The 23,392-nt window shown below is 34.2% G+C and overlaps 1 protein-coding gene across 1 annotated transcript in view; it reads left to right on the forward strand.

Moving 5' to 3' along the window:
- Positions 1 to 23,392, forward strand: part of LOC117104097 (regulatory-associated protein of mTOR-like) — a 33,847-nt gene that overhangs the window by 3,957 nt on the left and 6,498 nt on the right. The window contains exons 2-24 of the mRNA XM_033244752.1: positions 631 to 733; positions 1,858 to 1,940; positions 2,782 to 2,940; positions 4,125 to 4,271; positions 4,551 to 4,729; positions 5,799 to 5,858; positions 7,021 to 7,121; positions 7,639 to 7,783; positions 8,186 to 8,360; positions 8,791 to 8,874; positions 9,228 to 9,338; positions 10,161 to 10,235; positions 10,928 to 10,993; positions 11,498 to 11,725; positions 12,088 to 12,256; positions 14,924 to 15,034; positions 16,124 to 16,380; positions 17,290 to 17,390; positions 18,363 to 18,549; positions 20,326 to 20,427; positions 21,068 to 21,176; positions 21,522 to 21,636; positions 22,872 to 22,996. Of these exons, the coding sequence (XP_033100643.1) occupies positions 631 to 733; positions 1,858 to 1,940; positions 2,782 to 2,940; positions 4,125 to 4,271; positions 4,551 to 4,729; positions 5,799 to 5,858; positions 7,021 to 7,121; positions 7,639 to 7,783; positions 8,186 to 8,360; positions 8,791 to 8,874; positions 9,228 to 9,338; positions 10,161 to 10,235; positions 10,928 to 10,993; positions 11,498 to 11,725; positions 12,088 to 12,256; positions 14,924 to 15,034; positions 16,124 to 16,380; positions 17,290 to 17,390; positions 18,363 to 18,549; positions 20,326 to 20,427; positions 21,068 to 21,176; positions 21,522 to 21,636; positions 22,872 to 22,996 (2,992 nt within the window). The remainder of the gene's footprint in view (positions 1 to 630; positions 734 to 1,857; positions 1,941 to 2,781; positions 2,941 to 4,124; positions 4,272 to 4,550; positions 4,730 to 5,798; positions 5,859 to 7,020; positions 7,122 to 7,638; positions 7,784 to 8,185; positions 8,361 to 8,790; positions 8,875 to 9,227; positions 9,339 to 10,160; positions 10,236 to 10,927; positions 10,994 to 11,497; positions 11,726 to 12,087; positions 12,257 to 14,923; positions 15,035 to 16,123; positions 16,381 to 17,289; positions 17,391 to 18,362; positions 18,550 to 20,325; positions 20,428 to 21,067; positions 21,177 to 21,521; positions 21,637 to 22,871; positions 22,997 to 23,392) is intronic.

The following is a 23,392-nucleotide window of genomic DNA, read 5'->3' on the forward strand; positions in this document are numbered from 1 at the left end:
ATTGCAAAGCTCATTAAAATAACAATGACCTTCGTAGTGGTTCGTAGCTACGTTCCAAACGGTACCTACGAGCAGGCTACGAGTGGTTACGCGCAGATACGAAGCGATATTTCACGACTGTACTGTATCACCTACGCAGATCTACAACCCTAGCCCACATAAAAAAAGCTTACATGCCTTAGGTGTCCCTGCCTTGAGATTTGCTGAGCAAAAAGGTACACAGAAGTAATTTAAAATCCCCTCATATCACCCTTTCGTACCAGCTAGCAACCCCTTTACTTGGGTAATACTTGGAGGGTTCCCCACTTGGAAGAATTCAACTCCCGGAGATCTGATTAAATGAGTTTCCTTAACACGTCATCTAATATCATTTTTCTGTGCATGGGGATAATTCTGTGAGACTATTGATAATACAGTAAAAACATTGTCATGTCGTCTAACGATTACAAGGAATGCAGTTTGATTTGTCAGCTGACAGTCGTACTGTACGACACAGTGGATGGCCGGAATTTAACCTTAATGAAATATATTTTTAAACAATGAAACTGAGCCTTTGTTATTTCACTGGAATTATTATTATAATATGTGAGAATTTTATTTGGTTATTAAGGTTACCATTTCTCTTCTTAGATGAAAACAGTTAGTGTTGCTTTAGTTCTGTGTCTCAACGTAGGGGTTGACCCTCCGGATGTTGTTAAGACCACGCCCTGTGCTCGACTGGAGTGCTGGATAGGTAAGTTGTCCTAAAAGTAATTAGTCACTTGAATATCTATGTACTTTATGTAAAACCTGACAAGACAGATACTACTTCGTGTAGTATTAGTGTACTTTTCATGGACAGGGTAGCAGATCATTGATTTTCCACCACCTGAAAATTCTCCTAGGTATGTAAAAACAGTTATTACCATTCCTATTCTAACTATTAATTACAATGGAAAATAAAAAAAAAAAAAAGAGAAAAAAGAAAGAAAGAAAGAAAAAGTAATTGAATGCCCAAAACACCTCCGAGGTTATTCACCAATAGTAGTCGATAAGTAATCGATTTCTCAATTGTTACCCGTTGCGATTGGGTGCTACAATCTTTATTACTCCCGATTACCACGGAATCCGATCGCAACGGATTGCACAGGCACTGATTGACCTATATCGTTGCTAGTGATGTAAAGTATCAAAGTAAAAAGGTGTCTGAATGGTGTCGAAGTTTGCGAATGGTTGCGAACAATTTGGATTACAACTGTTTACCACCGATTACATCGCAACCTGTCGCAATGCAAAGTCTAGTCTGAATAGGGTATTAGAGGAAGTGTAACTAACTGTGTGTACACACTGTCAAATTCTATGTGACAAATAAAATGTGATGCCCATTTGGGTGCAATATGACATCATCATGCCCATATATGGGCACATTTGGGTGCAATATGACATCATCATGCCCATATATGGGCACATTTGGGTGCAATATGACATCATCATGCCCATATATGGACACATTTGGGTGCAATATGACATCATCATGCCCATATATGAGCACATTTGTCACAGAAAATTTGATGGTGTGAACAGAACTTTAGTTTAAACAAATTTCTTCTCAGTGGTTTTATCTTTAATTTGTGAATTTCTTAAGCCTGTTTTCCACTAGGTGAATTTATTCGCGCGAATCAAACGCATCGGTTCGGTCCCTGAGCTTTAATTGGTTACGCACTTCTTTTCGCTTCGTAAAACGTAGAAACTGTTCTATTGATTTCGCTGAAGCAAAAACGCCCATAGAAATGTGAATGCGCAAGGGCATGAACAAACGCTTTTGACTCGTGCGAATAAATTCGCAATTGGAACACAGGCTTTATATTCCTTTGCCAGATCCTCTATCAATGAGTGCACAGAAAGCTCTGGAAGCAATTGGGTTGAATCTACAGAAGCAATATGAACGGTGGCAGCCACGAGTAAGCCATTCTTGAAATATCTTTTAAATAAATTGTTATTTTTATTCATATTCAAATTTATTCACAAAAACCTTCAAAAAGGGAGCAGTAAAACAGTATAATACAAACATAACAAAGTAAAACCATATTAAAAATATAAGAAAAAACAATTTTATATAACATTATACAATAAAAGTGCAGTGTTAATTATAATTCAAATTCCAAATTTCACTTGATCAAAATAACTACAAAAGAACCAGTATGGCAAGAAAAGAACAGGTGAACAAACACCTTTACAAAGCCATCTTACCACCGATAGTTACACAACCACCTGCTGTGTAATCAATTATGTAATATTATCTCTGTTTGTATTAAAATTGTACCAATTCTATTTTAAAATATTGATGGACACATCCTAATGACAGTAATTACAGTACATCCAACAAAAGAGTATGATTCTCTTTTAAAATTTTTTATTTGATTGAAAATTACAAATTGGCAAAAAAGTTAAACAATTAAAGGTTCTTGTACACTTTTTAGTTGTAATTTAACAATCTCTGCAATGTAACTATAAAATGGTTAAAACTACTAGTAATTTGGCATTGTATCTATTGAAAGTTAATGCCTTATTTATTACTTTCGCATCCTACAGAAAGTACATAAATCGGCAATTAGGTATAGGATCGAATGATGCTTTAGAAACTGTCCCTTTATGAGGCTTATTGAGTGGAGCTGATTTAGTCACGTGAAAAAAGCTCTGCAATGTCAGGGTTTGAACCCACGACCTTGGAATTGGAACGCTTGCACCTTAACCACCAAGCTATTCAGCTCCAACTTGCTTCACGACTATTTTTATGTTTAGGCACGTTACAAGCAAAGTCTGGACCCAACTGTAGAAGAAGTAAAAAAATTATGCACATCGTTGCGACGCAACGCTAAAGAAGAACGTGTTCTCTTCCATTATAATGGCCATGGAGTGCCACGGCCAACAACGAATGGAGAGATATGGGTTTTCAACAAAGTGAGTATACATTAATATTTAAAATCAAACCTAGAAGATTACAGGCAAAGATGTACTTTACCCACAAATCCAGGAACTCACTTCACACTGCGGTTGTCAATTAAAGCGATTCTATGGAGAGCAATGGATGGTTCATACTCTCACCGAAAATTAGTAGGCGGGGTTGTGTCGTCACCATTCACGTGGAGTGGAGTTGAATTTGTTGTACTTCTATCGTACGATGCATTGAGTGACTGGCTTTGGGATTCGAACCCATGACCATCCAATTATTATTTGAAAGCTCTACCATCTGATCTATGAGTTCAAGATGGTATAGTAATCCATTGTATTTTCCAATTAGTACACATTTTTTACCTAGCTATTTCATCGTATGCAGGAAATAGTACAGTATCTATAGATCACATGATGGTAGTAACTGTGAACTACATATAGTCATAATCATGTGTTTCATCTATTAATCATGGCATATATTTCCTTGTGGAAAATGAAATTTTCTTATGGGATAATCAAAGATTGGCCTCAAAGCTCAGTAGTATAGCATCCAAGTGGTAAATGGTGAGCCATAGGTTGTAATCCCGATAGAGAAAATATGATTTTCTTTAAAAAAAATGTATTTTAATACATATATCATCACTGATAATAGAGGAGTTACTATAATTATATATGTAGAAAAAATAATATTATTTTAGAAACAAAAGGTATTATGTTTATATATCATTAATAAAGGAGTTAATATGAAATATATTATTTGTTTATTATACATTTTAACTTTTATTTCAAGGATTTTTGAAATTGAAATATATAATTGTCTTTTTTTAAAAATCATATTTTCAAATACAGGTCTCCTTCCAAGTGGAAAGCTTATTTAATTAAAATGGCTAATTGCATTCAGTGGTCAGTTAGAGCCAGATAAATAAAATGATAATAAGTGACCATCACATGACCAAGCAGGAATTTTGGTGTCTCACTGGGCAACTTCCTGCCTTATCAAGTGGCTCAGCCACTGTATTAAGAAGTTAGTGGACATTATACATCTAAATGAGTGTAGTCCAGTTATTTGCCTTCATCTAGCTATAATTAAGCGTTCATATGGAAAGTTTTAGATGGTTTTAGCCAGACCATGTGGATGAGCCACTCAGTTTATCTCGTTCGATGTGAACTAACCTCTTGTCTTTCTTATTTAGAGCTACACGCAGTACATACCACTTTCAGTGTATGATCTGCAGACATGGATGGGTAGCCCGTCGATCTTTGTGTACGATTGTTCCAATGCAGGCCTGATACTCGAATCTTTTGAACATTTCTCAGCTCAGAAGGTACATGAAAGAGAGGTAAGATAAATATTTATTTAACTTGTGCTCTTTATATTTCCTGTATTTTAAAGTTGACAATGAGCTACAAAGGACTCCTATACAAAATAGAACTTACAATAATGACCAAAAATTGAGCTGAATTAAGTTGAATACTATATTACAATTGAATATTAGTCAACATCAATTAAATTACAACCGTTATTTTTCAATTGATACGGTTCCAATACTATGTCTGTAGCCTTAAGGACATACTGTATTTATGATAATGATTAAGTTATTCAGCAATTTTCTTTTCAGCTGGCAACAATAAATAGTCATACACTTCCAAAAAACCAAATGCCACTTCCTCAACCTGTGAAAAACTGCATCCAACTGGCTTCGTGCAGTTCAAACCAGTTACTACCTATGAATCCAGAATTGCCAGCTGACCTGTTTACATCGTGCCTGACAACACCTATTAAAATTGCTCTACGATGGTAATATACAGTTGCTCATCATCATCATCTGTTTTTATTCATCTTCATCAAACTCATCATTCTATCATCTTCCACACACCTTCTTCATTCTAATTTTATACCAACCTTGATCACCATCATCATCATTATCATAATTATTATCATCATCATCATCATCATTATGACTACTATTAATATAACATCACCACCATGATCATTATCATCGCCATCATCATTATCATAATTACTATCGTCATCATGATGACTACCATCAATATTCTGTCATTACACTACCATCATTATCATTATGTTCATTACTACTATCAACATAACATCATCATCATCATTGTCATCATCATCATCATCATCATCATCATCATCATCAACATCATCAACATCATCATCATCATTATCATCATAATTATCATCATCATTGTCATAATTATTATCATCATCACCATGACTACCATCAATATTCCGTCATCACCACCATCATTATCATTATGTTCATGTTTACTACCATCAACATAACATCATCATCATTATCATCATCATCATTATCATCATCATCATTATCATCATCATCATTATCATCATAATCTTTAACAATACTCATCAACATCACCATTATCATTCTTATCTTTCTTTTACTGTTCATTATCTATCCACCAGCATCATCATTATTGAAGTATAATTTATTTCATATTTTATATATTGACCATCTAATTATAAATGATCAAATCACATATGAGGCAATTCCCATCCAAATACCAGTGTATTATCGCTAATAGTTAAACCGAGTAATTAACATAAGAATGTAGCGGTATTTTATACTTCAGTTCAGGGAATCCATAAAACTTTTACTCATAACTTTGGCAATAGTAAGTGGATTCCAGTAAAATGACACATCATTTTGAAGCTTATAATATGGAGAATATGAATAGATCTTGTCTTGGGATGGATAGTCATGTCAAAATATGCTATTATTTTTAATAGTAATTATTATTAATAGGCCTAAAATAATAATAAAATGATAATAATAATATTATTTTAATATGTTCATGTTTCAATACAATTTTTTAAATCTCAGGTTTTGTTACCAAAAAAGCAGTAGCTTAGTAAGCGGTATCACCCCTGAACTTGTTGATAAGTGAGTACATAACCTGATTGTATACTAACTTAATATTAATAGTAGATTTGTAATAAATAGATGGATGGACTGAATAATAGATGGGATGAATAATGATGCATATAATTCAATAACAGTGATAGTAGATTTGTAATAAATAAAGAAATACAAGATTGTAGATTGATCCTATTATTACTGTAGTTCCCCGTGTATAATCCCCCTCCCCATGAACTCGAAATTGGCCCGATTTTTTGAGGGGTGGGATTATACCCGGCGATTTCCGTGTGCATGAACAGAACGAAAATGATGATCGTTTTGCGAGGTGCCAGATGCATTTGAACAACTGCCCTACAATTCAATGGCCTATCCAAAACTACTGTATATTCTGGTGAAGAAATCATAGTTTACTTGAACATCAAAGGGAAGGGTAACCTTAATTATAGTTAGTATGCCTTGGCACGTAGCTAGAGAGGCCATATATTTGTCTTACTTCGAGCTAGGTCAGCCTATGCCTAAACTTTCTTTCTTGATGTCGTAGATTATTTTTGGCCCAGCAACTACCATTACAATCAATCACCCATCGCATTGGGGAAGACTGCCCGCTTGTAATGCATGATGTAACGAGTTAGGGAAAATGTGTGAATTAACAATCTGATCAGCCCACTAGGTGGGTCTCTGTAGGGATGGACCGCAGTGTTGTCTATTTTTAGCCGAAGTTTGGGATACATGAGCCTTAACACTGTGAATTAATGATCTGATCAGCCCACTGGGCAGGTCTCTTTAGGGACAGACTGCGGTGTTGTCTATTTTAAATTTCAGTTAGCAAGCTGTTTATTTTAGCGACAATAGTAAACAACAAGAATTTACACGAATGGGCTTTTTATTCAATACGGCGACCAATGTCTGGTTCAATTAATTGAAAGAGTCTTAAGCCTGCTGAATTCGGAGCCAAATCCTTCATATTTTGTGAGCATTTGTTAAATTTTCCAACGTAGACTTAGGCCTACTCACCTAAATTATATCCTGGGACTTTGCCCGGGGAAATGCCTGTAATTCATGTTGGACGTAAAGTCGGGGGTGCGATTATATCTGAGGTGGCACTATAACTGAGGAACTTCGGTATATTTACAGTACTTTTTTTAAATGTTTTAGATTTTTAAATTTTTCTTTTTAAAAAAAATAGGATTCCTGGACAGTTGAATGACAGACGGACACCTTTAGGTGAACTTAACTGGATCTTCACAGCCGTTACAGATACTATTGCCTGGAATTCATTGCCCAGAGGTTTGTTAACTTTCATATTAGCTAGTTTAGATAATTAATAATTGGGTTTTTTATAGCTTTTTGTCAAACTATTTCTCTTTCTTTTTTAATTTTTAGGCGAGACTTTTTTTTATACCGCAAATATTGATTTCGAATAAAAATAAAATTGTAATTTTGGCCAATTAGCATTCCAGCCGCCACGAAAAAGTGGAAATTTCTGAAAAAAATTTATTTTTATTACGCCCTCCGTAGTAGTTCGATATTAGCATGGTTTTTAATGTCTCATTGTTTTAGTGAATGTTTTCACATTTTTATGTATTTTATCTCTCAGTTTCGGAGGTTTTAAAATATACAGTAATTTGTTGTCACTAATCCCTTCTCCTTACTTAGAACATGATAATACATTTACAAGTGTTCTTTTCTATGATTTAAGTCTCATCTTTTTGGTTTAAAAGTATTCTTATCTATATAAATATGATTTAAATAATGCAGTAGCAAGAATTTGTTAAATTTTTATGAATTTTTTTCCCCCTTTCAGATTTGTTTCAAAAATTGTTTCGTCAAGATTTACTAGTTGCCAGCTTATTTCGCAACTTCCTCCTGGCTGAGAGGATCATGAGGTCATATAATTGTACACCGATCTCAAGTCCTCGCTTACCACAAACATACCAGCATGCCATGTGGTAAGTTTACTCCTTAGTGCCACCCTCTTTTTTTCTAGAGGCTGTAATAATCGATGTGTATCAATCAATCAGTCATTCGATCACTCTGTCAACAATCTGTTTATCATCTCTAAATCAGTGGACACGTTTTGGCGCCGTTGAAATGGTTTCCCAACCTCGAGGTCATGGTTTAGAGTCCTTCAACAAGGCGCTGTCTACATTGCTTCAGTCGACCCAGCCACATGATTTCTCCTTAACGTTGTTGAAATCTCCCCTTAGCGACAGTACTTTTGCCTTAAGGTACTGTTTTTAACCCTCTTCATTGTTAAGGCTGTCTCTTATACACATCTAGATGTGTATAAGAGACAGGTAACATATATGTGAATGAGAGGTAATGATAGAATATGTTTTTTGTATTTTCAGGCAAGCCTGGGATCTGGCAGTTGATATATGTCTATCACAACTGCCTGCATTAATACAAGGCAAGGAGTACAAACACAGTCCATTCTTTGGTGAGCAACTAACAGCATTCCAGGTCTGGCTGACTGTTGGCTCTGACAAACGAAACCCACCAGAACAGCTGCCTATAGTATTGCAGGTAATCATTTCAGGTTCCTTCCATGGTGAGCACACTTGACCTGAGAGAGTAGGGAAGGGAGCCATCGACTGCATGACGACGGGTAGGATGGTCATGAATGAGTGAATCCATTCCAGCGTTGCGTCGTCGCGCAAGTCGAAAGCTTCCTAATATCGGTAATACAGTAGTAAAACCTTGCAAACGTCATTGATTTGCAGGAGATAAGTTAGTGCCGGGGAGATTCTTAGCTTGCTAACAGGAGCGCGGGAGACGCCCACTAATGACGTAATAATTAGGATCCCTGAACTCACCATTATTTTATTCCTATTCCTAAATGTATTTGTCATACCCATAAACTTCATTTCTTTTTTAAGTTTATGTCTGTTTTTTTCAACTATTATCCTTCATTCACTAATTGCTTTTTATCATTCATTTTTATTTCTTTGATCAGGTTTTACTAAGTCAAGTTCATCGGTTGCGCGCTCTTGATCTACTTGGGCGATTTCTTGATCTTGGACCGTGGGCTGTTAGTCTCGTAAGTATATAAAATTAAGTAAAGTATAAAACTAAACAAAAACAGTCATTTGCCAGTTCATCCATTTTTTTTTCTCCTTTCAGTTTTATATGTTGTATACAGTTGAAATCGAAATCCAAAATAGCATTGCAATATTGTTCAATTTGGCTTACAGTCTGTTAGTTAATCGAAAACACAACAATTTTGGCGTATAAAACAAGATCGACTTCGAATAAAGTAACTGAAATTATTTGAGTTGGGCAAGGTCGACTTATGCAAGTTTTGTATTTATATTTCTCTTCATTGTCACTACTGGTTTTATTTTAAAGTGCAAGATGCAAATTATTAATATATAGTAACACTTGTTTTTTTAGGCCTTGTCAGTAGGAATTTTCCCTTATGTATTAAAGTTACTGCAGAGCTCAGCCCGCGAGCTTAGGCCCTTACTAGTCTTCATCTGGGCTAAGATATTAGCTGTAGACAGGGTGAGTATTGCTTTTCACACTTCTGTATATTGATAGAGTGTATTTTATATGTAGCATTACTTAATATTATAGTTATAATATTATTATAGTATACTGTAAATGGATTTTTTGAATGTTCTAGGCTCTCAAAAAGATGGAACGATCTTCTTTATGTTAATCCATAATTTCTAAGGATCATGTGGGGTTATTGTCCCCTTGTATTTATATTATTATTAAAGTTGACGATGTTTAACTATGGATGTAAAGTCTGAAATAAAGAATAATGAATGAAATGATTAATTATTTTGAAACATTATTATTAATGGTAATTTATGATAGTAATGTTATTATTACTATTAATGTTATTATTATTATAATTATTATATATTATTATCATTATTATTATTACTATTATTATTATTATTATTATTATTATTATTTTCATCATTACTGTTCCTATGTATATTTTAATAGTCATTAATGTTGTTGCATCTATATTATTATTATTAATACAACTATATTATTATTATTATTATTAATGTTAATTATTATTATTATATAGTATATAATGCATTTTCATTAGTATTATAGTTGTTATTACCTAGACAGTGACAATGACAAAATAATTATTTCCTTTCAGCATTAAAATTTAACGAAAATATAAATTTACATATCATAATGTACAACATATCATAATGTATAGATATAAAGATTAGTTTAGTGCAGTCAAATTAGATTTCAAAAATGTTGACATTCTAGCATGTTTTGGCTATTATCTCTGAAACATGATTTGTGACGAGTGACTGGTTCGGCTTGTCTGACGCTATGTTGTTCTATTTTCAGTCTTGCCAAGCAGACCTTGTCAAGGACCATGGCCATAAGTACTTCTTATCTGTACTTGCTGATCCATTTATGCCTGTAAGTTACCATTCTCACACCAGCCTACAACTTTTCAAAACAAATATTTCTTTTTGAGTATATTTATCCAATTATAAACAATTACATACAAATCAGTTCATTGCAGCACATACTGAATATGTAGTGAACCAAAATTTGAAAAATAGATATCTAAAACAAATCAGCAATTATTACAAAATACTTTCAATACCTAGGCACTATTACATACATACAGTCATTACTGTCTAAAGTCAAACAATGTTAAGATATCTTGCTAAGGAAAGCAATTTTAATAAAATGTACTTTTTATGACGAATAAAGAGTTATCAGTATTAGTATCAATAGTAAATTTCAAATGGTTGTGATACTCAACTACTACAACATCTGTCATTCCAGCTTTTTCAGAAAAAGTTTCTCACAATTATGCATGAAATAAAAGGATATTTAGCCCGTAGAATACCTATTCGTTTGCACAGTATTTTTGATTAGTGAGCGTGCACACCTGCCCTAACGTTAATGATAGGAAAATTTGAATCTATTTTATTAATACTTGGCAATAATTGATTATTGATTATTTCTGGCATCAGATGAGTAAAATTAGTTTGATATTTGATATGTGATTGAGTTGTGATGACATCACATTATGGCCATATATAGGCACATCATGACTATATATGGGCATTGATAGAGTTATCATTTCTTCTCTCTATTAGGCTGAGCACAGGACAATGGCAGCATTTGTGTTGGCTATGATTGTTCATGATTACAGAAATGGACAGGTATGGTAAAAAATAGATGTGTATAAGAGACAGTCTGTATATTGATAGAGTGTATTTAGATGTGTATAAGAGACAGGTTGTCAGGCCCCGCTTTTGGAAAGTTAAAGAAAGGAAAAAGCGAAAAAAAGGAAATATAAATGATCACCCAAAACACCTCAGAGGTTATTTTCGAGTGTCTAGAAAACTGAAATTTAGTTGGGAATGCCCTAGGGTAGCGTTGTCTCGATAGGCCCACTTTTGGCCTCCCTCTCTGGATGCAACCCTAAGCAAATTTGTGTCAAGTTATATCACATGAAAGTATGATTGATCGTGATACAAGTGCCTTGGTCTAAAAAGAATTTGTTGTGTTTTTCACGTCAACATTTTACCTGTGAATAGGGATTGACTGAACTGTTGAAAGATGTATTTTCCATTGATTCACAACCAAGAAAATTGTCCCCTTAATAGGGGTGTGAATCTAGTGCTATCTATTTAATTATTATTTCGTACTTTTTAAATCTATAGGAGGCAGCTTTACAAGGCAATGTGATTGCCATATGTCTAGAACAGCTCAACGACAGCCATCCTCTGCTGCGCCAGTGGTTAGCGCTCTGCCTAGCTAGAGTGTGGACAAAAAAAGAACTGTATCACCGAAATGCATGTGGGAATACAAAAAATGGGCGCCATGTACGTCTGGTTCTAAAAACTATCTGCCAATCTCACGTCGCAGTGAATACTGTACGTAGGGCGGAGGTAGGAATAGTTGCCACATTGGCATTATCCATAAGATAGAAACAAGTAATAATAAATAAATCACAAAAAATTTTAAGGCCGAAATCAAAAGAATAACATGACAGACACAAAAGCGCAGAATCGTAGGACCGGAGTCTGATTAATGATGAAATTTTCCATGAAGTTTCTATTATTAGCGGAAAAAGAAGGGTGCTGTGTACAGTTAGATTTGATCTGAGAATGCTTGGAAACAGAAGGGCACCGGATACGTCTATATCTGTGTAAGAGATATGATGTATATCTGCTTCATTTTTGATATGCGAGAGTTCTTGTGTTTCTAGTATCTTTGCACTTACTGTGTAATTTTTTTTTTTTTTCTCTAGGAGCTTGTTGTTTCGCTTTATCAATTGATCCAACAATTCGAAGGACAGTTCGCGTCCGTGGCACGGCAGATACTTGAAGATCAGGACATGCTTGATGAACGGAATACACCCGCTGCAATTGCACCTGGTGGGTGGGAGGTGGTGTTAAATCCCACCGGTAAAACTAACGGTAGTGTGGTGCATCTGTTTTCGTTTGTCTGGTAAACCCATTACATTCAACACACCATCTTCATTCACTCACAGTTCCTAATAAACCTTTTGTCAATAAGTATTTAACATTATGTGTTTTATTGTCCTCTGCATCTTGTTTGTATCCTCTCTAACTTTTTCAAACCGTTATCCAACACTCTTGCACACTGTGTTGTGTTAAAGATATACTGCCTGTAGTAATACTAGGGCGGATGCAGGATTTGGCGGTCGGGGGTGCGTGAAAAGTCAACACCATCTCAGCCCCCACCATGGTTGGAGCTGAGGTGGGAAAATTAGAATATGGACCTCTGCATTGCCAGAAATTGGGAACGCTCTCATACTTTAAAAATTCAGGTACTATGTCTAAGTTCATATAGAATAGAATTATTTTTTTTAAATGAAATTTAGGGGGGTGGGTGTGCTGCACGCCCTGCATTTACCCCAGTAATGTCAGGAGATCCAATTTAATCATTGCGCTATTGATTTAAAAGAAACAAATTTACAACAGGTCATTTTTACCTGTTGTGCACATTTTGACTTCAAAAAATCCTTAAATTTATAAACAGTCGATGTAAATCCAGGTTCTTGAAGGGAAAAACAATCGATATGTTGTCAAATTGATATTTGTAAAACACAAAAATGGTGTTTGATGAAAAAATTGGGAACTGTTAATGAGATAAAGATTTTTGAATATTTAAAAACTGGGGAAAAGGGGGCATAACCTCCTCCTTTTCCACCCTTTTTTCACCCTTTTTTCCATGTTTTCCCCCAAGTTTTCAAATATTCAAAAATCTCTCTTGGAAAAATCAGTACAACATATCAAAATTAGTTTTTCCTCCTAAAGCTACATTTTAACTAGACACCATTATGACATGACACTTTACAGATGCGTGCACTGTTGAAGAATTACAAGCTGCACTATGATATGTCGTCGTTGTGTCTTTATCGTGTCTATTGTAAATCTAGCTTAAGCCTGGCTTTTAAATCAAGGAGAAATAGTATTATTTATACATTTTTCTCAGTTGCAAGATCTTTATGAAGATCTTTTTTCACATTTTATCTGACAAATCATTTTTGATTTGTCCATATATAGGCATGATGATGTCATATCACACCCATATATGGCCAGATCACTAGTTTTTTGTTATATTGAACAGAGCCTTAGATCAACACACTCAGTATATCTTTAATGTAACCTTCTAGTGAAAATGTATTATGTTATTTGACAGCACTAAATGTTGAATTGTTTTTGCACTTTTTAATACATACACCTAGTTTAATAGGATGGAATGTGTTGGGATTAATTAAAAGGGATTAGTTGTAGCATGGAGGGATTAAGTGAGAGAGGGGATTAGGTGTTGCATAGGGAGGGAATGAGTTAAAGTGGCATTGTTGATAGTACAGTTTTTAGAATTTTACTGATAATACTGTATGTCATACTATATCTGAATCGAACTGGAAACTTGAAAAGCTTGTGTGGTTGCGCTTGTTTATTTAATGGGTAACTCAATTAATTGTGTAGTTATTTGCATGCTAAATACCTTAAAGGTATTGCTGAAAGAATTTTCTCTAGTTTGTAATTCGTATACATTTTAGATTTTCATTTTCCTAAAAAAAAAAAAAACCAAAAAAAAAATCTAACAAATTTACATGCAACATTTCAACTGCAAACATCTAGTTTTTGTCAGGCAATGACCTGCTGCGATATTTCCAGTTCTGGCTAACTAGATATTAAGCAACATCTACACTTATGAGTAGGAGAGAGCCAGAGGTCCCTCCAAATATATATGAAATAGCTAAAACCATTTAACTTTAACGGGAGCAGGGAGTTTCCTGGACCCCTTACTGTATTAAACATAAATGGTCCTAGCTATATTTTTAAAAAAGTCAAGGAAGCCTTGCGAATGCTGACTCCTGTCCAGCTGATGAAAGATTAGCCCATTGCAGTTGAAACAATCCAAATTAAACCCCCTTTGTTTTTTTTTTATTCTTGGATTACAAGAAGTGAAAATCTAAAATGCTTTTTAAATGTATTCTGCTTGTTTGCCACACAGCAGTTAATAATATTTAGATACATATTTATATTTGAAATTAGCCCTGTATACAAGCTTTATATTTTTAGGTGGATTCAATTCTAATTATACCGTTAAAGCTTTTTAAAAATCCTTGTTCAGCCCTCTTATGAACCATTGCATGTTTAAATGTCAATGACACTTATAGTTATTATAAGAATACAAAAGTGCTAACTTCAATGCAATGAAGCTTTCAAAAAATAAAGCTTTGCTTTAGTTTGCTTTGGAAAATGGTCATTTTTAATGTGCTAACAAAGGTTCCTATATGGGTTCTTTTCATACTATAGCAGAAATAATAATAATAATGGTGGACTTTATAGAGCATGCATTGTAGAGACCTCTATGTGCTTAACATTATTACCCCCGGTCATTCGATCAAGCACATGTGGAACTCAGGTCCAATTTCAAACCCTGATTTACTTGGTTTTGTATGGCGGCACTATTGCATTTCAAAAGCAAAAATACACAAACTGTCATTGCCATCTCTCCTAGTTAGCACTCCAGTATTTTTATAACAACACTGTGGTTATTACTGAATATTTTGCATGTTCCTTCACCTTCTCTCATCCACATAGATTTTGAGGCGCACCGCCGAATGTCCATGCCAATGAATTCCACTGTGCGAAAGCAAACTCGTATGCATCGGAACCACAGCCTTGCATCAGTACACAACGTATATCGCAATGGTACCAGATTCATTTTTTCACCAACCCTCTAGATAGTTTTTGTAAAGAAACCCTTTTTTTGGGGGATTCTTACTGTTTTTTTGACGTAGTGAAATAGCATAAATAAAAAATCACTGGGATAGTATGAGATAGTTATAGAGTGAGATCATGCTAACTTTTTTAAGGGTATTGGTAAAATGTAAACAGTTATTATGCATTTTGAAAATGTTTTTGGCTTTTTAACCTTTGTACAATTGTTTTTAATACTGTAATTGTAATAAAAAAAATGTTGTGGCACTAGGAAATGAATATTAACAACTTGCCAGCTATCAAATTCTACTAATTTTATCTGTTAGCACTGTTAAGGTTTCTGTGAAAGATCTGTAATTAGCCTATGGGCTTGCAAATTTCATGTCATACATGGGTACATCACAGGTTTTTGCCACTTATAGAGCTTTAAAGTGAAGACAAAACTTTAAAAATTCAAAACTCAAAGATATACTATCCGTGTTAAATTTACAGGAAAACCCCTTTTAGCTTTAAAGTAAGTATTGGCACTAGATTTTAGAGCGAACATTTTGTGTTGTCTGATTTTAAATTTGTATGTGTTACTATGGTGAACTAACTATCGACTACTTTGTATCACCTTGTTTGATTTTGTCTTCATAAATAATTTGTGCTCATGTTTTTTAACTTTCAAAATAACAAAACAAAGATCAACTAAACACAGAATTTTAAAACAACAAATTTCAATTTATAAATCTTTACCAGTTATGAGATATAAGGTCTATTTTGTCAATAATTACCAGAATGTTTTTTTGGAACTTACCTAAAAAATAATAGAAGTATCCAATCCCAAAAGAGTTTGATAATATAATGCCTATTTGATGAGCTACTTAGGTCAATTACATTATTTTTTAGTTCAAAAACAGTGTATAATAAACAAGCAATATGTGATCACCCTCATTTTTGGGGTCAGACAATTCCATAATTTTTTAGGTAAGTTCCAAAAAAAAAAAATTGGCAGATATATTGGTTCATGCAGATTAAATATCTCATAGACTACCAACAACATTTGTGTGATCTGATGTAATGACTTTTTATCTACAGGTACCCAAAGTTCCCCTTCCTCCTCTGGAACTGCCTCTCCAAAAATTGGTTCAGTTCCCGAGAACGCTTCATTACACCCACCTACCATGACACGACTTCATAGTAATAGCTGGTCCAGTAAAGCGTTGAGTAAAATCTTCGGATCAGCAAGTAACGTATATACCCAAATATGGAAAGTTATGCTAATGCTAGCAAGTGACCCTCATCACGAAGTTAAGCAACTTGCGCATTCGTTGGTAAATGCCATTAATCTTAAGGTAAGCAGCGGCTTATCCAGAAATTCAAAATAGATGAGGCCCGGGGGAGGGGGGATGGGGGACTTCCCCAAAAGCAAGATCTATACCACTTGTGATATGGCACCTCTATATGGCTGGAATTTGCATATGGCAAATTTGAATATAATTTTCTTTATATCTCCATTTAAAAAATATGTTGAACAATTTATGGGGGGCCTGGGCCAGCTGGGCCGCCTTTGAATCCGCCACCGGTTAGAGAATTTCATGTTTGAAAAAGGTTGTGTACAAAAAAGATGAATAATATTTATTTATGTTACAATTAGGAACCTTGCCTTCTTGTTTTTTGATTGTCATTAGGACAAGTCACAACCATGTGTTTTGTTTATCCAACAGACAAGTTGTAGCCATGTGACTTGATTGCCCGTCGGGCAAGTCGCATCTATACAGGTTATACATGTGGCAAAGACAAGCCAAACCAGTCGCTCTTCGCAAATCATCTTTCAGAGATAATGGCCAAAACATGCTAGAATGTGAATATTTTAAAAATCTTTTATTGGCACTAAAACTAACCTGTTTGTTTGAACTTTTGTAACTCATTTTACTGTTTAACTCTCTTACTTACTTACTTACTTACTTAATCCTATTCGCCCCGAGCAGGACATAAGGCGTCAACGTTTAACTCTCTATTAATAACTAATTATTGATTTTTTGCAAAGAGTTACTGGTTTGGTTTGGTTTTGTCACATATAATACCAATATATATGTAGTTTTTATGAAAATAATTCTGCAAAAGAAGATTTAACAATTTCTAAATAATAATAATAAATAATAAAAATACAAATTTTAAAAATAATACATAAATAAGTTTAAATAACTCCAGGACCACTGGAAATGATTTTATATTCATTTAAACTTAATTGTTTGTACTAGGTTACAGTGACAGGGAAACCAAGGCATATGAAAGACACGAGGCAGACCTTCTCAGCACCATCCAGTCCAGTAAGAAACTATGACGAACCATCGGGAATAATGTAAGAAATATATATTAAATACTGTATATTCACTGTAGGTCAACAGAAAGAATGGCTCCTGATGCTGTAGGAGTACGAGTTTACTGCAGAAACTAGGTCAAAATTACAGTACCCTAAACATATTCCATTATCAGACTATAGTTATGTTCAGACAACATTCCGTCTGAAATAAAGTTACGACAAACGTATTATTTTACACGCGCGTTACTTCCAACGAGTGTCCACACTATGTTTACCCAGAACAACTAGTTCAAAGCTTAGAAGTAATTTTTTAAATTTTCCAGAAGATGTTCATCACTTCGCTGTCTCTTACAGTTATTTTGCACATATTTTTTTTGAAATTTTAAACAATTATGAAAACATCACGTCTGCAAAGGCTTACGACAAGTAAACTGCTATTTCAAAGCTTACTTCTGACTCGTCTGAACGTGCCTCATATCGCACATGTTGCTATCAGCCAGTGGTCATTTTACAGAACATCTACCACAGCATGAACTAAAATTAACCTTAACGTTTCATTCTACAGAAAAATTCCACTACCACAGCATAGGAGTGTATTTTTGCAAAAGCAGTGTACTAAAAAATATTTTATTTTGTTTATTAAGGTATTCTTCCCGTGTTGAGTTAAAAATACTATTCGCTATTGAATTTCTTACTTTGATATTTAAGTAAATTATTAGATTTGTTTAAAGCGGAAAAAAAAATGTGACATACCTAAATATGGTCATGATGACATCACATCATGACCATATATAGGCACATCGTTACTAAATATGGATATAGAACATTTTTTTTTGTCAAAGAAAATTTGATAGTCTCGACAAAGCTTTAGAAATACATTATTTGTTATATGCACTGCCTGAGTTGGATGATACCATTTTTTTGTAGGGAAGTTGTAGGTGAAATTTACATCTGATGTGTCAATATACTGTAACACACTTTAATACTTAAACCTAATGGTAAATCTTTCAGTGGAGGACCACCAGATGAGGAATTAAGAATACCAAATGAAATTGTGCGGCCAGTGGCGTTGCGACCAGGAGAACCTGCTCCTCCAGAAAGACCCCAGAATCCAGCTCCAATTGGATCCCAGTTCCCTCATTCCCACCAATTCCCAAGAACTAGGAAAATATTTGATAAAGGACCTACCACAGCAGCTGTAAGATCAGTTTCCTTTGTATTTGTATTACACATTAAATGTGCTTCATTTTATATTTTATTTGAGTATGTATTTGAGGCTTGCTATTCCAAAACCAGCATGCTGTCACTAATACCACTTTTACCTTATAAAGCCAAAAAAAACAGTTGTGTGAAACCGGAGCCAAAACCCATTTACACTTAATGAAGAAACTGCGGGATGATCACGGATTATCACCCATTTACACTTGACAACAATACCGGCTGAAAACCGATGTTGAATGTTACCCCATATGGACATTTTTTGATTAGAACTTGCTCATAAGTTTGCAATCAAGTTTAGTTTCGCAGGGGGAAAACATTTTAATTTTAAATTTGTACACTAAAAACCGAATTAATTTCTAAACAAAAAATGCAATCCAAAGCAATAAAATTTAACTTAAATTATGTTTATTGTTCTTAACTAAATACGTTCAAAATATATAATTAGTTATATCATTACAAAAAAACTGAATAATTTTAGTGAAAGAGGATGATTAAAATCCCGGTGTTTGAAAGGCGGGACTGTTTTCACTGTGTGTTTCGATGTCAACTGGACTATCCCGGAGAAGCTTCTCCTGAAAACATTCTGGTTCATTGACCTCGGGTTCAGCACACTGGATTGGATTGAATTGGATTGGTTTTATTCAGTGTAAACACCAAGGATAGCCCACAAAGTCTAGAAGAAGACTTAATTCCAGTGGGGTCATTCTGGTGGTGATTGGGCAGTACACCGGGACACAATCCCCTGCTATTTTCCGAAGAGTGTACTGCATTCTTTAACGTGCACATGTGCCATAAATGCACACGGGACCAACAGCTTAAATGTCTCATCTGAAAGACAGTGCGCTATTGTAACTTGTATTTCAGCCCTCCAGCTGAAATACAAGGAGAGGCAGCAATGGGAACCAGAGATCTCCACAGTTCAGTGCACACACAGTGACTACCACCAGATTAGCCGACTGATAGTGTAAAAGGGTATAATTGTTAAACTGAGTAATTGTCATAAGAATGTGGTATACATTAGTACTGAGAAACTTAATACTTTTACTCATTAACTTTGGCAATAGTAAGTGGATGCCAGTAAATGACCCATCATTTTTAAGCTTACAATGTGGAGCATAATAATATATTAATAGTCAATTTGCATTTTTCTTTTCACTGATGCTCGTTTTGGGATGGCAAGCCTCATTTTGATTTGAGTATTTACTTAAATTTTAGTATGTACTTTAGTTTAACTAACCGTATGTTCTTTGATCTGAGTATACACTTCGATTTGAGTATGTACTTCGATTTGAGTATGTACTGTACTTTTGTGTTACTAATATGATTTGAGTATGTTCTTTTATATGAGTATGTACTCTATTTTGAGTAGAGTATGTACATTATTTTGGTTTGAGTATGAACAATATCTTTATTTGAGTATGTACTTTCACTTTAGTATATAATTTGCTTTGAGTACTGTTAGGTACTTTTTAATTTCAGTGCCTCGATTCATTTGAGTATAACTAGCTCAATTTGAATACAGTATGTACTTACATTTAAGTATGTACTTTTATTTGAGTAGGTACATTATATGAGTATGTATTTTTGATTTGAGTATGTACTTAGATTTGAGTATGTACTTAAATTTGAGTATCTACTTAGATTTGAGTATGTACTTTGATTTGAGAATGTACTTAACTCTGAGTATGTACTTAGATTTGAATATGTACTTAAATTTGAGTATGTATCTTGATTTGAGTGTATGAACTTTCAGACTCTTGAAGATGTCCGTGATATGAGCACAACACAAAATTTGAAAATATCAACTGAATTTTTAGAATGGAGCTGCAAGTATTTTGCAAGATCAGTAATGAAGGTAATTTTCTATTACCATTTGTAGAGATGCAGATACAGATGCAGATAAACTTTATATCATCCTTTTCATAGGAAATTACATGGTCGAAAAGATGTTTCTCGTTCTTAAAGATATGATACAAATATTTTTTTTAATTTTTTAATACTAGTTAAATTTTTAATTTCTAAAATTTGATTTCAATAATTCTATATTATGTATTTTTGTAGATTTTGCATCAACGTTTCTGATTCCTCTAGGAATAAAAGAATCTCGAAAGTGGTTAGTGCAAACTCTTGCCAAACACATTCTACCGCTCCGTTTAATAAAACTAGCAACAATTACAAAGTGGAGAGGACGAGAATGATCTTTTAGAATCCTACCAAACTTTAATGTCACCCTTTCACAGTAGACAGAACCCACTGACGGCACACACTGGCCCACTATTCGTTCCCCATTATTGACGATGCGGTTAGTCCTGTCCATATCTCCCCCCCATGATATTTCCTCCCCAGCAAACTAGACAACATCTCAATGCACCAAAAATTATAGAATTATAATAATGTATTTATTATTTCAGATACATTTTCTCATTCTAGATATATTCAATACAATTATTATATTCAATGTTAATATATGGATAATGTGTATGGTATTATTGTAGCTTCCAGAAGAAATGGATCCAAGTAGCTTTGTACATCGGGAAAGGGAATGGAGGTTTGTTCGCAATAGTCGTGTACGTCGTGAAGCTGAAGAACAGATACAAAGAGCATGTAAGTATCAACATTGTTTTAATTATAAGAACAATGGTTTATTGACATTGTTATTGTCAACTAATGTTTGTTTTAATGTCCCTCTGTTAATTCAATTTTTGGTCCCCATCCTTTTGTTTAAGGAGGCAAAACACTCAGCAAAAATATAGAAATCGTATAAGCATTCAGGTACAATGTCTAGATTAGTTTTTTTGGTCTTACTTGTAATATGGAATTTATTGTATTACTAGTATTTCTAGTCCATATAATTCCATCTGGAGATCAAAAATGTTGTAAAAGCGGTTACATACATATTATAATTTTGCTTTAAAAATTGAATAACTTTGGTTTTTTTTTCTTCTAAAGCTGCTAGTACCTTAGATGACCAGATATTTATCAATAAAAATCAAGGGACACCATTTGTTGTAAAGTTCCATCCATATGACCCACATATAGCTGTAGCAGACAAGGAAGGTGTATGGTAAGGAGATTTGTTTTGGTATTGAAAGAATTAGAGGGTGCAAATCCAGTCATGTTACTGTTCTGACATGTGTAGCAATTCACCATTTATTCCAGTCTGGAAAATACTTGTGCGTGGAATTTCTTTGACTTCTGAATTTGCCATACATTACTTCTGCTGTTTTTGTCTGGTATGATAATGATGACTTAGTTTTCGTGTCAGAATTGCGGGATTTACTTACTTCATAGCAACAGCGTATTTTATTTTGAAGAAGGTGATATTTATTTTATTTTATTTATTTGTTCTTTATACTTGGTGGACTCTTCAGTCAAAAAGACTGTTCTCCCAGAGTGCCCAGTATACACAAAGATAAAATGGAGAAAATAAAAAAGTCGTAACAATAGAAAGTTAAAAAGGCACTAAAAATATATGTGTAAAAATATATAAATATAAAAAGTTTAAAAATTCCTAGTCCTAAGACCGAAAGGTCCACTGATTAAACTCAGATAAGAAAGTATAATACATACTCCAAGCACCGAAACACACGCCACCGCAAGCCATCACAATTCTATTTATCAACCTACAGGTCGTCCTCTAATTAAAGACGACTTCCGATTAAAGACAACTTCTCTGTGGTTAAAATTAACAAATGTTTTTTTTTATTCTTATTATTCTAATTAGAGATCAAACATTAAAACCATGGAAACCCCTGTCCCAAAAGTGTTGTTTAATTCTCAATGGGGGAGGTCTGTATTTGTGTCTTTAGGAATTTCGTGAATATAAATAAATAAAGTTAAAGTATAAAATCATGATAGCTTGCATCACTTTTATCTCTGCTTCTGCTTGTCCTCATGTGGAAACATGAGGCTGTTTATAATATTTCACAGCATATGTAATATTGTGCAGTCCACACCAGCAAGAATGTAATACGCTGGGAACCACTTTTTGTTAAACAAGTGTGGGTTTACCTCATGTAGTAGAATGTCAGAACAGCAAATATAATGTCAGTGGTTGAAATGTAGAACAACTCATATTCTCTTTGCTCCATGTTAAGCTGCAGTTTTTTACATTTATTTTCTGTGCATCTCTACACTGTATAGTGGAAACACTGTAGAAGACAATCTAGATTGTGTGTAGATACATGTATTAAAATCATGTTTGTGATCATTATCTTGTAAGACATTCTGTAAAAGTAATGCTGCTTTTTTTTAGTATTAATCTCTTTTAAGTAAAAACGTTTAAATTTATTCTTGCAGCATTTGGAACTGGGAACAAGGCGGGAAGATAAATTACTTTTCAAATCAAAATCCACGAAGTACCAAAATCACATCAATGGATTTCATGAATGCTCATGATTTACCATTGTTATTCACAGGGTCAGGTAATGATTCCCCTCCTGCTGTTACATAGTAAGGTCTTCATTCACCCCCCCCCCCTCCATTTCTATTGTTACAGGCTCAGCAACACACCATGTTTCACTTCACAATCAGTTAAAACACTATCTTTCAGTACTAATGGCAAAGACTGGTAACATACAGATACAGATTTTACTTTTTTATCCATTGCTAAAACTTACGTTGCTCACTTCTACAATAAGTAGATACAAGAGCAGATAGCTGAGTCATAAAACTAGTGGTAGCGACCGTGTGTGTGCGCTGAACCGTGGAGATCTTTAGGTCCTGGTTCAATTCTCATTACTGACCTCCTTGTGTTTTCAGCTGGAAGCAAGCCCTATAATGAATGCGTGTTAGACACGCATTATCACTACCCATCTTGT

This window comes from Anneissia japonica, unplaced genomic scaffold (assembly GCF_011630105.1).
Source record: "Anneissia japonica isolate Jap-2015-1 unplaced genomic scaffold, ASM1163010v1 scaffold288183_len337429_cov161, whole genome shotgun sequence".
NCBI classification, from domain to species: domain Eukaryota; kingdom Metazoa; phylum Echinodermata; class Crinoidea; order Comatulida; family Comatulidae; genus Anneissia; species Anneissia japonica.